Source organism: Agelaius tricolor, unplaced genomic scaffold, assembly GCF_023055355.1.
Source record: "Agelaius tricolor isolate 1412-34295 unplaced genomic scaffold, bAgeTri1.0.p SCAF_71, whole genome shotgun sequence".
Lineage (NCBI taxonomy): Eukaryota > Metazoa > Chordata > Aves > Passeriformes > Icteridae > Agelaius > Agelaius tricolor.
The window spans coordinates 922,512-938,359 of NW_027269331.1; the positions used below are offsets into that span (position 1 = coordinate 922,512).

General features: G+C 49.9%; 1 protein-coding gene across 2 annotated transcripts in view; it reads left to right on the forward strand.

The window, feature by feature from the left end:
• HUNK (hormonally up-regulated Neu-associated kinase) overlaps positions 1-15,848 on the forward strand; it is a 40,631-nt gene that overhangs the window by 6,543 nt on the left and 18,240 nt on the right. For both annotated transcript variants that reach the window (XM_071417887.1, XM_071417889.1), the window contains exons 2-3: positions 6,887-7,179; positions 15,121-15,176. In XM_071417887.1, the coding sequence (XP_071273988.1) occupies positions 6,887-7,179; positions 15,121-15,176 (349 nt within the window). The remainder of the gene's footprint in view (positions 1-6,886; positions 7,180-15,120; positions 15,177-15,848) is intronic.

A 15,848-nucleotide genomic window follows, 5' to 3' on the forward strand; every position in this document is an offset into this window, starting at 1 on the left:
CAGCACAAGGATGTAACCCTTGTTTCTGGATATTTCAAATGCCACGAGGATCTGCAGGAGTTCCTTCACCAGTATAATGCCCTATGAAAAGAGTGAGCAGTAGAAGAAATAATGAACGAGCTTGCATTCCTTTCAGTGCTGACAGTGATGAATTAAAAAAAGCAAACTGAAACCTAGAAAAGGTTTCAGGTGAATTGGGGCATGGCAGAGCTGCTGCTCACCTGGCACTGTGGGGTACAGGTGCTGCTGCTTTGGACATGCAGAACCAAGGAGAAATGTGTTTTATGGAGGTTTCCTTTCAGAGTGGCTGGGCAGGGGCACTGACACACTGGGCATCTCCTGCTGGTCCCTGAGCTCTGATCTGGGCTCTGGCAGCGCTGGCAGAGAGCAAGATCAAACCTCACCCTCATGGAAAGGAGCCACCACTTTCCCCCAGGGAAACCACCTGGGAAAGATGAACGAAATCTGAGCAAAATCTCCTTTTCTGTCAGTGTTTGCTCTGGGCTCAGCACCTTTGGTGCTACACCCGTGGTGCTTCTCGTTTGCCATGTGAGATCAGAGGCACAGTGAGGAAAACCACTGCAACAAAGAGAACTAAAAAAAGCCAAGTTATATAAAATAAAGTTCCTTTGCTCTCTGTCTGTTGTGGAAGATTGTCATGGAAACATTTTCTTTCGGAGAATAAATTCGTTTTCTGTGAATAATGTCCACAGAGCTGAGGGAGAGAGTGTATTATTTATCTAGAAAATCTTTACTGGAGACACTTTTTTCCTGGCTCCTGGCAGTTGTAAATGTTTTATCTGCTGCGTTTTAAATCACTACAAAGGAGGGTTTTACCTGGGCCTCAAGAGCAGTGGCTCACAGGGATGGGCTGGTTGGGCTTTTCTCTTCCCTAAAGCAAAAGAGCTGAACTGGCACTAAATCAGGGCCTTCTTTAACTCCAGTTCTAAAATGTGAAACAGGGGCTGTTTAATGGGAAACACACCTCACAAGAAGATGGGAGATGGGAAGATGCTGGCTGCTGGAGTCAGGAGGGTGATTTATGGCTCATTTTCCCTGAGGAAAGTTTTCCCTGATAGCTGCTCCCACCTGGGGTTTAGAGCTTTCCTCCAGGGTTTTGCCATGTCAGGAGTGGGGGGTCAAAAAGCCCTTTTCTGAGAGACCAGGGAGATTTTGGACAGCAGGGCTCAATTTCAGCAAGGCAGAGCCATCTGTGGCAGGCACTCAGAGACAAGACTGCTCCTTGCAGGAAATGTCCCCGGCCTGGGGGCTGCTTTTGACAGGGATCTGCAAGGATTTCTCTGGGAACCTCTGAGTGCATCCTCGTGGATGCCTGTGCCTGGCTTTCTGCCACCAGCACTTCCATCAGCCTCTGCATAATCTCTCCTGACTTGTGCAGATATCCTGAGAGGCCAGGGAGGTAAAAATGTGCAGCTCTCCCTCACATTAACTGGCTGCCCCATTGCTCAGCTGACCCAGGGAGCACTGAGAGGCTGCTGGGAGTGATTTCTTCCTGCCAAAGGCCAGGCAGATCCCCTCTGTGACCCCCCTCAAGATAAACCATAAATCAGGTTCCTTCCCATGGATGGGGGCTGTGCTGTGCTCCTGCTCCCCAGGCAGCGTCTGGCATCTGTGCCTGCTGCAAATGCTGCTGCTTTGGGCATGCAGAACCAAGGAGAAATGTGCTTTGGGCATGAAGAACCAAGGAGAAATGTGTTTTGGGCATGTAGAACCAAGGAGAAATGTGCTTTGGGCATGAAGAACCAAGGAGAAATGTGTTTTATGGAGGTTTCTTTTCAGAGTGGCTGGGCAGGGGCATGGTGTCAGCCCGCTTGCCTCCAAACCACCTCCTGCTGGTCCCTGAGGTGTGAAAGCCTGGCTGTTCCAGGTGCCAGGGGTGCTGAGAGGTCAGGATGTGTCTGTCTGTCTGTCCCTGTTTGAACAATGAGATGGGAGGGAAAGGGCAGCTGGCTCTATGGAAACAGCAGAGCAGAGCTCCAGGGAAGGATAATCACAGTTGCCTGTGGAGCATGGCACAAAGCTCCCCATAAATATGATGTAACAGACATGTGGAAGAGGAGTAGCCTGAGTTAGCCCAACTTACCTCTTGGGGTGTTAATTTTCATTTTATTCCAGAGCTTTCTCTTATCAGAAATCTTTCCCCCATGCAGGTGCTTGCAGGAAACCATGGAGTCAGTGCTCAGCATTCTCTTAATGAAATGTTTTATCATGTCAGTTAATACAACAAACAGTTCTTGGACCTCACACTGTTCTGAAGCTCTTCTCAGAACTCTTTCCAAAACTTCAGCATAATTTTTTAATTACTGGATAGAGCAATCTAAGAATAGTCCCCAGTGCCTTGGACAGGTGTAATTAATACCTTTTCTTACTCACCAAATACATCCTGCTTATGCTTTTGGGGATTATGTTTAAGTTGGCTGTGCCACCAAGAGGCTTTAGGTTCATTTGCTTATCTAAAGTCCTCCTGAGTCCCTCTCTAGCCCTTTCTGTCGTGTTTGGGCTGTAGGGAATTGGTGGGATGCTGTTTTTACCCCCTGGCAATGAGATCCTTTCCCTCCAGGCTAGCAGGAACCCCAAGTACATGAGTGAATGTGCTCCAAGTACATGAGTGAATGTACTCTGAGCTGCTCTCGTGTCTGGAGGAGTTGCTGTCTCTTCAGGGGCTGATTTCCAGCTTTCCTGGCTGCCTCTGGCCCGAGGCAGAGCCAGTGGCCTCCTGCCTGCTCAGACATTTATCCTGGGGTTGTGCATGGCTGCACCCCAAACTCTTGGCTTTGTCGGGAAAAAAGGAAACATCTCCCAATGAGAGACTCCTCCCCACCTTTTCTGATTGCTGATTTTACTGCAATTAGAGCAAATGCTGGAGCACCCTTCTCTGTAGTGCTTTATTTCCCAAGATCCTGAAACTTGCTGTATAAAAACCCACATTCCTTTACTGAGCTGTAAAATTTGCCAATCTGTAACAGTTAGAGAGAAGAATAAACTCTACCCAGAGAATGAAATTGGCATTTTCTAGTCCTTGGAGTTGGTTGTGATGAACAACTTGTTCTGTGCCTGGCTGGGTGATTGCCCAAAATGAGATGTCCTTGCAGGGGTTGGTTTTGGGACTGTGCTGGCAATTGTGCAGGATTCAGACTTGGGGCTGTTTAATGTGATTTGAATTGGCCACCCAAAACCACCAGCTGCTTTTGAAAAGGGAGCTCAGATTTTTGTGGTGAGAACAGTGGTAAGTACAAAGCAAGCTGCGAGTGAAGCCAGACAGCTATGGCTGGGAACAAGGGAGGAAAGAAACTGAATTTATTGCTGCCTTGAGCACAGCAAAAAGAAAGAAAAGCTGGAGATGGACTTGCAGTACTGATGGCTGCAGAATATCTCCGTGGTCTGGCTCTTTGTCTCATTCTCCTGGCTGAGGTCAAAGTGGACAGTAAAGGTTTGGGATTTGGGGGCAGGAGTCCAAGTTCTCAAAAAAAAAAAAAAAGGAAAAAAAAAAGAGGAAAAAGGCAAGGGGTTGTTCCTCCAACAGTGAAACAGTCCCTCTGATAGTTGAAGTTGCTTCTCCTGTGCTCTGTTGGTCTCCTGGCCAAATCCCACAGCTCTTGCTGGATTCTTTTTCCTCTCAATTCAGCTGAGCTCCCTTTGGCAGCAGCCAGCAGGAGCTGCCTCCTTCTTGGGCTGAGAACTCACAGAAGGAAACAGCCCAAGAGGCTGGGGAAGTGGGGAAAGCTCTTCAAGAGCCCTCAAAATGTCACACCCTGATTTTGCAAGGCCATCCCCTGCTCTCTGCAGGGTTGAACATGTCAGAACATTATTTGCCAATAATGGTCAGCACAGCGGAGGTGCTGCTGCAGTTGTTTTTGCAGGCATTGCTCAGCAGCTCATGATTTTGGCTCCTTGAGAACTGAGGGGAGCAGCTCTGCTGCAGAGCATCCAGGCCATGAGCTGAACTGGCCCTGGGCAGGCAAATCCCTGCAGGAGCTCAGCTTCCTCAGCTGGGCTTCTCCCAAGTGTCCCTGGCAGAGGGATGGGGATGGCTTGGACTCCTGAGCACCTGGAGGTTCCTCCTGCCCCAGCAGCAGCTCTGAGCCTCCCAACAGGAGCTGCTGCCTCCTCTGGGAGGCCACAGGGATGGGGGGAGCCCCAGGGTGAGTGTGACCCCTTCCCTGCCTCGTGGCCATCCCATACTGCTGACAAAGGGCGTGCAACAAGTGTCACCTCTGGTGGCAGCAGCAGCTCTGGCTCCCAGATTCCTCCAGGCAGCGTTTGGTCCCTGGAGCTGCTTCTTCTCAGGTTTATTTTGGCCCTGGGGGCCTTGCTGTGAGTGTTCCTGTGCAGTTTGGTGGCACCAGCCCCCGGCTGTCTCTGGCTGAGGCCGTGGAGCCCTCCCCAAGCAGGGGCTGGCAGTGTCCCCATCCCTGTCCCCGTGCTGCTCTCTGCCTGGGGACACGTGTCCCCCTCCAGAGCCCTGCACACCCTGGCCCTTCCTTCACCTGCTCTCCCGTGTGCTGCAGCCCAGCCTGGAGGGGTTTTGGAGAGCAGCAGCAGCAGTTGCTCATAGGATGTGTCACAGCAGAACCTTCAGGAAAAGTAATCCATTCCAACAGTGTGATTCTAGGACTCAGGAACCAAAAATATGGGCTATTACTCATCTTTGTATCTCATAACACAGAATAACCCAAAGCATTTATCTATTTACACAGCACAGCTTTAGCCAGAAAGCAGAATGTCAAGAGCCACTGTTGCTACATATTGAGAGTAATTACTTGCTTTATCGTTTATTTTTTTATTTCTGTGCCAGTGTTGGCCAGGAACTCGAGTCAGGAGACTTGAGCTGGGCATGATGCAGGGACCAAGAGCCCCTCCTTGAAGCTTGGGAGAGCAGGGCTGAGTAACTGGCATGTCTTGAGTGGGCTGTGAAAGCTCCAGTGTGTTTGTTTGATGATTACCCAACATCCACAGGATTTTCTCCACCAAATGCTTTCCCCCTTCTGCATGAATGAAATCTCCAGGTGCGTGCACACACATCCACCCTGCACAGGAGGCTCTGTGTGTTAGGTGTGGCTGGGCACATTTGACCCTTGCTCTGCCTCTGGATGAACTCAGAATCAGGGATATTTGGCTAAGTCAGCCCAGGGGTAACTCTGTGCAGGGTTTGATCCCTAGAACAGGGCATTTCTGGAGCACATCTGCTGCTCCCACCTTGGTCAGCTGTGCAGGGGCATCTCTTGGACCTGAGGGAAGGGGGAAAGGTGGCTCAGAGCTGGGGTGAATCCCAACACTGCCTTGCTCGTGTGCTGGCGTTGCTGGGGTGCCTGCCAAGGTGCCTGTCAAAATTAGGGGAAGAGTTTGTCCTTAAGGCACAGAAAGCTCATTCTTAGTGGTGGTGGAGGAGCCCTCCAGTATTCCCATGGCTGGCTCTGTCTTGTGTGTTCAGGGGGTTGCTGCACCTCCACAGCTGAGCTCAGGTGGGCAGCACGTGTGGACATTTAAGATGTGATTTTTGTATAATGTGATTTTTGTACCATGTGCTTTTTGTACAATGTGCTTTTTTGTCTCAGTGAATTAGAGGTGCCCTACCAATATCAATAATAGATGGCTGCTCCATACTGCTACCACTGCCATGCTTTGTACCTTGCAGCTGGGATAAAGGCCAGCTTTTAATTTATTTTTTATTTAACTTTTGCTGAGGCTGTGTTGTTCTGCCAGCGTACAGTGTGGTGTCTCCTGTTTGTGTGACCTGTGAATCCGTTTGTCCTCACCAGAGTAGCTCCTGTGGTTTGCTGTCTAAACACTCCTCTGTGCTCAGTTCCATCTCATCAGCTGAAAGAATGCACTAATTTCAGTCTGTTTCCTTGGTGAATCCCCTGGGCCTTTCAGAAGGGGTGGAACCCAGCTCTGATTTACCTGCTGTTTTATCTGATGGCTAAAGGATGTCTCTTTGGTGTCAGTAGTCAGGAATGCCAGGTGTTTGTGGTCCTGAGCTCACCCAGGCAGCTCTGGAGCGTGGTGCTCACCTCACCTCACCTCTTTGTCAGGAGGATTTTGCCATGGCAGGAACACACTCAGCCAACAGCACACTCAGCACTGTTGGCTCCTGGCTCTCAGCCCACACTAGGAAACCCAAATTCCTGCAGTTTTACCCTTCCATCCCAAGGCATTCATGTCACAGGGGAGGTGCAGATGACCCTGAACATTTCCAGGGATGGAGCAGCCACATCTCTGAGCATCCTGTGCCATGGCCTCAGCACCCTCACAGCCAGGAATTCCTTCCCAATATCCCACATAACCCTGCCCTCTGGCAGTTTAAAGCCATTTCCCTTGCCCTGTTCCTCCAAGCCCCTCTCCAGCTCCCAGGAGAGAGAAAAGGAAGAAAAAAAGAAATGTGCCAGGAGAGTGGTACCTCAATGGTTTTGCTTTCCATAGGATGTTTTGATGCAAATCACGCAAAGCCAACGCTTGACTGTAGTTTAAGGAAATTGTAATGAAAGGATATCGTCTCCAGTCAGGTACTGGAAGCCAGGAAAAGCCAAAAACCAGCCCTTAAAAGTTGTAAACACCAGCCTGGAGGCTTTCTGAGCGAGCAGCCGCCATAAATGCCCAGCCTGAGGCGTGTCAAGTGTTGGTGGGTGGTTAGTGGGATTGTCCCTTCTCCTGTGTTCCTGATTTCCTTGCAGTGGTTTTGGAGAGTCATTGTACGAGGAAATAAAGGGTGGAAGAGCAGCTCTTCTTCCTCTGACCCGTGCAGCTCTGCCTGAGGTGCTGCAGAGCTGAGAGGGGACATCCTTGCGGCCTCTGGTCGTTTGTGCAGCCTTGGAGCAGCAAACCACGGCTGTGCCAGCTAACAACCCCTGTCCTGCTCCCTCTTTAGGTGGCAGTGAAGGTGATTGACAAGAAGAGGGCCAAGAAGGACACCTATGTCACCAAGAACCTGCGGCGCGAGGGGCAGATCCAGCAGATGATCCGCCACCCCAACATCGCCCAGCTGCTGGACATCCTGGAGACTGAGAACAGCTACTACCTGGTCATGGAGCTGTGCCCTGGCGGCAACCTCATGCACAAGATCTACGAGAAGAAGAGGCTGGAGGAGCACGAGGCGCGCAAGTACATCCGGCAGCTGATCCTGGCCGTGGAGCACCTGCACAGGGCTGGCGTGGTGCACAGGTGAGCTGGGAGAGCCCCTCGAGGGGGGCTCAGCTCCCCTCAGGGTGTTTGTGTGTGCTGGGAGATCTCCCTGTGCTCCTGAGGGCTCTGTGGGTGCTGCTGCTGGTGGTGTTTGGGTGCTCTTCCCTTGGGCTGCACCCGCAGCTCCACAGGCAGGAGCTGGACTCCATGGTCCCCATGGATCCCTTCCAGCCCAGCACTGTCACCCTGATTTTTAAAGATTTTCTAAGCCTTGTGATGTTTACATTCTTGTAGTGGACTTTCTCACACACTTTGTGTAAATAACTCATTGTTTTGCATTCTTTTATGGAGGAGGAGAAAGTTGATGGGCTGTGGGTCTGTCCAGTGTCATTGGAGAGGTGGCACTGTCACCCTCCAATCCACTGTCACTCTTGGAAATCTATAACTATTAGAGCTAAATATAAAATATATATAAATACATAAAAAAATATAAAAACCTTTTACCTTAGAAAGAACAGCATTGTGTTGTTTCATGTCCTGTAGTGACACAAATATCCTATAGGATATTCTGTCACTAAAGAGAAGGTACAGTCCCAAAGCAGGGCCCTTTCACTCCCCAGAGCTCTGCCCCAAGAGGAGAGCAGGAGGAAATAATGAATTATTTCGGTATTTCTTGGAGAAGGTGGTCGTGCAAGCCCCTTGTGCCACTGGTGGAAGTGCAGCAGGGTGGGGGCTGAGCTTTGGGTTTGTCCAAAGCCTGGCAGTGCTTAAAGTTAAATAAAAAATCCCCAGCAGTCCCTGGCTCCTGCTGCCCTGCTCTTTGCACTTTTCCATCACCTCAGCAGGGCCTCACAGGGTGGAGAGAGCCAGAGCACTGTGCAGCATCACCTCCTTTCCTTAGCACCTTCATCCACAGAATCACAGGACGTGCTGGGTTGGAAGGACCCCCAGGGATCATCCTGGCCCTGCTCTGGACACCCCAAAAATCCCACCCCGTGCCTGGCAGAGTTTTCCAATGTTCTGGGCTGAGCTGGGTGATGCCACACGATCCAGTTTGCCCAGAGTGCCACAGGATTCTCCATTTGGTGCCTGCTGTTTGACATGTTGGCTTTGGTAACTTCCAGCCTATTAATTCTGAGCCTTTTCCAGCCACTCCTTGAGCTGTGTGCACGAGCAGGACGTGCATCTCCTGGCAGGGGGAGGCTGTGCAGTTCACCTGGGCCCCAGGGGGAACGGGAGAAGCTCAGCAGGGAGGAAGATGATGCATAAAGGGTGGCTGGGAGGGTGCAGGTGGAGATGTCACCTGTGGCTGCCTGTCCCTTTCTCCTCTGTGCTGCCATGGAGACAGCAGGGTGGTGGGCAGGCTGGACCTCTGGAGCCAGCACCTCTCCTCTCCCGTTCCTGGGTGTATTTATAGGGAGCTGTGCTAAGAAGGAGGCTCTGCTTGCTAAATTTGGCCCAGCTGGTGTTAAGTCTGGCCTCCCACACAGTTCCCATCTGATGCTGAGCAAGTTGTGTGGGCCCCCATCCGTCCTCCTGGCTCCTGTGGGCAGGCTGCAGGAGCCAGACATCTGAAAATGCTGCTCAGGAGCTGCCTCTGGTAGCTGCCCACAGCCAGCCCCTCCAGCTGTGCCCAGCTGTGCTGAGCTGCCCACCCACCCCTGCGCAGTGTGGGTGCAGCTCCACATGCTCTGAAATCTGCTTTTTCCCTTGCCTTGGGGCTCTGTGTGCTCCCTGGGGTCCATCAGGGATATCTGCCTCTGGTCCCACCTTCAGCTGCGTTCCAGGTGCCCCTGTCACAGGAATATTTGAGCAGGCACCAGGCTCTCTGTCAGCCTCAACACTGCTGATCTCTTTCAATTATTAAGGCCACAGCTTGAGGCAGGGACAAGGAAGAGGTTTTACGGCTTTCAGGGATCAGCTGATACCCAGTATTTAGACAGAAGGAGAGATAAAGGAAATAAATCTGTTAAAATCTGTAAATCAAGTTTCTGAGATGGGCAGAGGAAAACCAGGCAGGAACAGACGAACATGCTGAGGTTTTAGGGGCAGGATTGGGTCAGCAGCAGCAATTCCTCTCCCTGCAAAATTCACCTTCTGCACAGGGGCCAAGGCACTCACAGGGGGCTGGCAGGCTTGGCTCTGGTCCTGTTCTCCTGCAGAGAGGACTCAAACCCACATTTTGTGCAAAAACAGCTTGTTCCCTCAGCACAGGCTGGAATCAACAGGCTGCTGTGGTGAGAGGGAGGCAAGGCTTTGGGGCCAGGGACAGCCTGAGTTCCTCTGTGAATGCTGAATTTCTGTGTGGATCCTGAGTTCCCCTGAGTGGATGCTGAGTTCCCCTGAGTGGATGCTGAGTTCCCCTGAGTGGATGCTGAGTTCCCTGTGTGGATGCTGAGTTCCCCTGTGGATGCTGAGTTCCCTGTGTGGATCCTGAGTTCCCCTGTGCATGCTGAGTTCCCTGAATGGATGCTAAGTTCCCCTGTGCATGCTAATCCCTGCCCCACAGGCAGCCTCCTGCACCCACCCTGTTTCTCAGATCACTCCTTGGGAGGCCTCCATACAGTGAATGAGCAGGTCTAATTCTGCCCAAAGTGATAAAACCTGACAGAATCATATCTGCCAGCATTTTCTCTGGCTTAACCCATTCAATGAGTTGTCTTATCCTGCAAGCAAAGAGTGGGGAGCCTCAGGAAAAGCCCTGGTGGTGTGATCTGGGTTTATTCTCCCTGAGCAAGCGAGGGAGGAAAATTAACAATTACCTCAGGAGCTGTCCTTCAGCATCTTGGGCCTCTGACTGTGGCAGCTCTAAAAACAGGCTGCTCAATCAGCTACTGAGAGAAGGAGGGGAAAAAATAGTGCAGGAGTCTGATTCATTCCCTGCCTGGCTGCAGTGGCACTGTTCTCTTGTTGTTGTTGTTGTTGTTGTTGTTGTTATTTTTACAGCAGGTAAAAATACCAGCCCTGCCATGTGAGTGGTGATGAGGGGGTGTTGGATTTGGCCACGTGTGGAGCAAACTGCAGCATCCCCAGCCAGGAAAGGGCTGCTGGTTGTCCCTCCAAAATGCTTCCCATGGAAGGGGGCAGGGCCCTGGGAAGATTTTTGGTGGCACTTTTTGCTCCATTGCAAACAAACAAACAAAAAAATCTCAGGTTTTGTCTGTGTTATTTGGGGACTGGTGTGGATGGCGTAGCCTGTCCCACATGGGGTGAAAAACTCCAGATGGAATGAAAGTGGCATGAAATTGGCTTGTGCTGCTCAGAGAGCTGCATGGATTCCAGTCAGAGAAGGGAAGCACTCAGATCACTGCTCCTTGGACAAGAGCAGGCACCCAGAATTCGGGGAAATGCTTTTGTTAGGAGGCACTGATGTGTGAGCAGCCTGAAATTAAAGAACTCCAAGGAGCCTCATTTTTATTTAGAGCTGTAAAAATACCCCCAAACTCATTTTTGACTGTGTGGATGTATTTTGAAGTTCTAAATATGTCATGTGCTGAGGTGGGTGAAGCCTGCAAGTTCCAGGGTGCAGGAGCTGCTGCATCTTTGCTGAGGGGTGCCCAGGGTTCAGAGCTCCTGGGCTGCTCACTGAAAGCAAAATGCCACTATTCTATTTATATTCCCATGCTATCATTTGGGTTGCTTTCCCTCTATCAGGAGAGCTGCTAAAAATACGCTTGCCACAAGCTCAGCTGTGAATCAGGTAGGAATATTTATCTTTTCCTCCCCCTGACAGGGGAAAACAGAACCAACTGGCAGGCTCTGGTGGAGCTTTCTCCTGGCAGAGGGTGTTTACACAGGTCCTGGTGCTGTCAGCAAGCAGCATGAGCAATGAGCCCTCTGGGAGCACCAAGACAGCGGGGAAAATGAAGTGAAAGCCTTGGTGCCTGCCACGGCATCCCACAGGAAATTCTCAGCCACCCTTTAAAGTCACTGTAGCAGAGCTCAGGCCCATGCAGGGCAGTCACTGTCAAAGGGAAGCACTGAGTGCTGTGCTGGTAGCAAAGGTGTTTCCCTGCATTCCCCTTTTCCTGCCCCCCTGGCAGCACATTCCTGCCTCCCACTGCCCTGTGCTGATGAGAAGCAGGTCAGGAGCTGAAGGAGATGAAAACCCTGGAGTTCTGGGCAGAGTTAGGGGGTGCCACACGCTGCAGTTTGCTCAGAGTGCCACAGGATCCCTCCTCCTTTGGTACCTGCTGCTTGACATCTCGCCTTTGGTAACTCCCAGCCTGTGAATTTTAAGTGCCAGCAGTCTGGCTGCTGATGCAACATTCATGACAGACCCTGCTCTGCAGAACAAACTCTCCTTCTGGAGCCTGGGGCTGGCTCCTTCTCTGCTTTATTTCAGAGCTCAGAATCACCTTTGGCCATTCTCCCTTGGAGTGCTCTGGACAAGCAAACTAAACATCATTTCAGTGAGGATAATGGGCCAGATTCCTCTTTTACAGAGGCAGCCACACGGAATCCAGTGGCAGAAGAGTTGGGCTCAATGATATTTTGACATCAAAGCCTTTGAAATGTGTGTTGGTACATAAATAAGGTGATGAACCCGAATCTCTGCAACCTCCCCAGCTCTTGCACAAGGCTTGGCCTTGAGATTTGATGGTTAAGAAGTGATTTTCTGTGATTAAAAACAAGCTTCAGGAGAGAGCAGCCAGCCACTGCTGCTGTGCAGCTGCTTGCTGGTGAAGCCTTCCCTCTCATCCTGCCTCCCCCAGACAAGAAACAAAGTGTGAAATGCAAAACTTCCCTTCTGCAGCCTGCCATGCCATGGGATAAAGTGCTCTGGGAGCAGCCCATGGGGTCACTTGCTCCAGGGACCCACTTGTGTTCCTCTCTGGAGGCCCCTGGGGGCTCCAGGGTGGTACAAAGAGAGAAAGCAGCCCCAAGGACAGCAGGACAAACTCCCCAAGGAGCTCAGCCCGTGGAGATGGAGTATTTTAAATGCAGGGAGTGCCAACTGTGTGCTGCCAGCTCCAGAGCTGAGGAGACAGAAATATCTGCTGTGGGAACGCAGCCTGGCCTTCCTTGCCTTCATTTTTCCTAGATTTAACTAATTTCTCCCAGAGTTAGACACTCCCAGCATCTGGGAACTGATCCCTTAGGCAGAGGTGGCACTTCTTGGCACTCCTTTTGCATTTAATGCCTGAGAGCATTTTTAAGTATTTCAGCAATGAATGATCAGAATTGGCTTATGGGGGGAAAACCCATAAATAATCCTTCAAAAATCCTCGTGGTTTTTTGGGGTTTTTGTTTTGTTTGGTTGGTTTTTTGGGGTTTTTTTGGGTTTGGTTTTTTTTTGGTTGGTTGGTTGGTTTTTTTTGTTTGGTTTGGTTTGGGTTTTTTTGGTTTCTTTTGTTTGCTTTGATTTGGGTTATTTTTGTTTTGTTTGTTTGGTTAGGTTTTTTGTTTGGTTGGGGGTTTGTTTTGTTTTGTTTTGTTTTTTGTTTTGTTTTTTGTTTGGTTTTTTTTTGAGGAGCTGTGTCAGTAAAGGAACCAGATCAAATTGACTTCAGGGAGGGAAACTGAAAGTGTCCAGAGTTCCTGCTTTGTTGCATTGGAAAAAGAAACACACAAAGTGTTTGGAGACCTGCATCTCATGCCCTGTGTGATAAAGGGTTTGGGACATTGAAAACAAAACCATTAAAACTCAGTGAAAGGTGGTTCAGGGTTTGGAGCACAGGTCTGAGGGGCAGCTCAGGGGAGCCTCCTTTGCTAAAAGACAATTTGAGTTTGTATTGGACAGAAGGGGCTCAATGAAGCATTTAGGGTGCTCAGGGAGATGGGTCCTGAGGCAGGGCTGCACCTGGGTGTAGCAGCACACAGGGAAATGTGGCAAAGCTCCTGTTGTGCTGGTGCTGCTCCAAAAACCAGAGCTGTGCAGCTGGGGTGGGCAGAAACCGGTGCAGATGGGCCATGGGATCAGTTACCACTCTCTGCAGATCTGCTGGGAGCAGACAGATGGGTAAACAGCTTTAACCAGCCCTGACTGCACCCTGTGCTGAGGCAATATTTGCCTTTCTATCTTCTTCCTCTGATGGCTTTCAGATGCCCTCTAATATTTACCTTTTGTTCCTTTACCTTGGATCCTTTAACAGACCTTTTCTGGTGTTTGTGGTTATCCCCCCTGTCACTCCTTTGTTATTCTGATTGCCTGGGTGGCTTTTCTCCTTCACTTACAGCTGCTTTTTTCCCCTTTCCTTGCCTTTAAAGGCTTGCTTCTTCTTAGCTAATATTTCATCTACTCAGAGCTTCCAAATGCTCTTTCTCTTTGCTTTGAGGTGCTGTCCTGAGCATTGCAGTGCTTCTGTTGGTTCCAGTTTCATGTGGGGTTTTAGAGGTGCTGGGGAGGCGTTGTTTTGTACTTTTTTGTCTTTCCCAGACCGGGGTTTTTTCGGAAGTCTCTGCTTTAAGTTCCCAGCCCTGATGTTTTCCTGGAGCCCAATCCCACAGTTTGTGAGAGCCTCCCCCTGCAAGCAGTGAAGATGGGAGAGGGGAAGGCCTGGGCCCTTCTTTGGCAGCAGGAGGGGTTGATCCCAATCCTTCTGCCAGGGCAGGCTGTCCCTGCAGTGAGCCCTTTTCCAGCAGCCCTGCTTGCCCTGCCAGGGAAATGCCTTGGGGAGGATGTGCAGGAGCCCCTGGGACATTGCCAGAGGAGGGGATGGAATCACAGAGGGGTTGGAATGGAATCTTGGAGGGGTTTGGGTTGGGAGGGACCTTAAATCCCATCCAGTGCCATGTCCAGGGACACCTCCCGCTGTCCCAGGGTGCTGCCAGCCCTGTCCAGTGCCTTGGGCACTGCCAGGGATCCAGGGGCAGCCACAGCTGCTCTGGGCACCTGTGCCAGGGCCTCACCACACTCCCAGGGAGGAATTCCTGCCCAGAATTCCTTCTACTTTTAAGTTATTTTTGAATTAAATCCCTCCTGTGTAGGTAGGTCCTTGTGGTCCCTCTGATGAAGTGAGGGTCATCCTTCATCCTGCCCACTCCTCTGCCTCTGTTGGTTTGAAACTCAGCATGGGCATGAAATGAAACAAAGAGGAACATTTTGGAAAAGGCTCTGAGTCTTTCCTTCACAGCTCCCTCCTTGTGGAAGTGCTTGGCTTGCTCTGCTTGGGTTCCTTGTCTTGTTTTATTAAGCCTGGGATCTCCATCTGTGAAGAAGGTGTCTTCCATCCCTTACAAAGGCAAAACAAACAGCATGGACGTCACTGGCTCCCCATGATTACAGCTGATGACTTTATTATCCAGATTTTTCCCTTTTTTTTTTCTGCTGGGAGAAGCATGACTGTGGATATCCCAGCGTGCTGATTGTTCCAAATATTGCCTGTCTGGATGGGGGTAAAAAATCAGTGTGGTGAAGACTTAGCCAAGTGTTAGAAGTCATGGATGAGCTGTGGAGCAACCAAAATTACATTTTTCGCATTGTGCTTCGTGCTCAGGCTGCATAGCTTGGGCTTTTGGGGTGATTTTCTGGGGTTTGGCATTGGACAAACCATTTCCACCCCTCAGCCTTGGATTTTAGCTGTGCAGCCTTGAGTTCTGCAAGGAGTTTGGGCGCTCACAGCAGGCTGGTTCTGCTCTCTCCCATTTGGCTCCTCCAAACTCAGGTTTATCCTTTGGCTGTGAGGAGAAAGGAGAAATTGAGCTCCAGTTCCCAAAACATGCTTAAAATGTTTCCAGTTTGTAAGTTTTCTGTAAACTTCCAGTACTTAGGGAACTCTTAGAGCCTGGTTAATTACAGGATGTACTGACAAGTGCTTGTAATGTCATTTTGTGCCTGAAGAATAGGTGGGAAGCAGAGTGTGAAAGCACTGTTAATTTTGGGCAGGATGCATGGGGCTCTCTGCTTTCACTGTGGAACTGTGTGTGCTGCTTTCATTGTACATTTGATTATAGACAAGCCTTGCACATACACTGATAAGTCAGGCAAAGCTGCTTCATTATTTTGGAGACTGACTCAAAATATTTTCTTTCTTTCAGAGACTTGAAGATAGAAAATCTGTTGCTAGATGAAGACAACAATATCAAGCTTATTGGTATGGAACCAGTTTGGCAATTCCAGTAATTAAAATTGTTAGTTTTATAAAGAGAGTTTTTTGAGGCTTCATAATCCCCCATGTGACAACTGCTAATGTTGCTGCAGAGAGGAGCTGAGAGAGTATAGATAGCAATCAAGCTGTTCCTGACAGCATTTTGTGAAAAAAAACCCCATCCAAATAATTCAGATTTAACTGGGGATGGGAATAATCCTACATCTCAAACCCACATCTTTCATACTCAAATGGGGAGCTCGGTAAGGAATTTAAGAATTGACACCACAGGAGCGCTTTATTTTATTATCATGATCATTTCTTATTTGCCAGGGGCTGCATTCTGCCCCCGTGAACATATGCTTCCACTGAAGTCAGTGGGAGTTGCTCACATTTTTAGCAGCTGGCAAAATGTGGCCCTATATTTATATTTGTTACATTTGCTTCCAGCACCCAGGACAGAATTGGTTGAGAGGGCTGGGAAGGAATAAAAAAGATCAACGGTGGAGCCTCGATTGTGTTTAGGTCTCAGTTGTGTGTGGAGCTTGATTCATTCAAGCTGTGCAGGCATTTCAGATTAATCCTTGCTGGGGATCGTCTCTCACTGCCTTGCAGAGCTCCCATTAATGTTAATGTGGGCATTGAAAAGAAAATATTCCTCTCGTGAAAGAAGTGCCA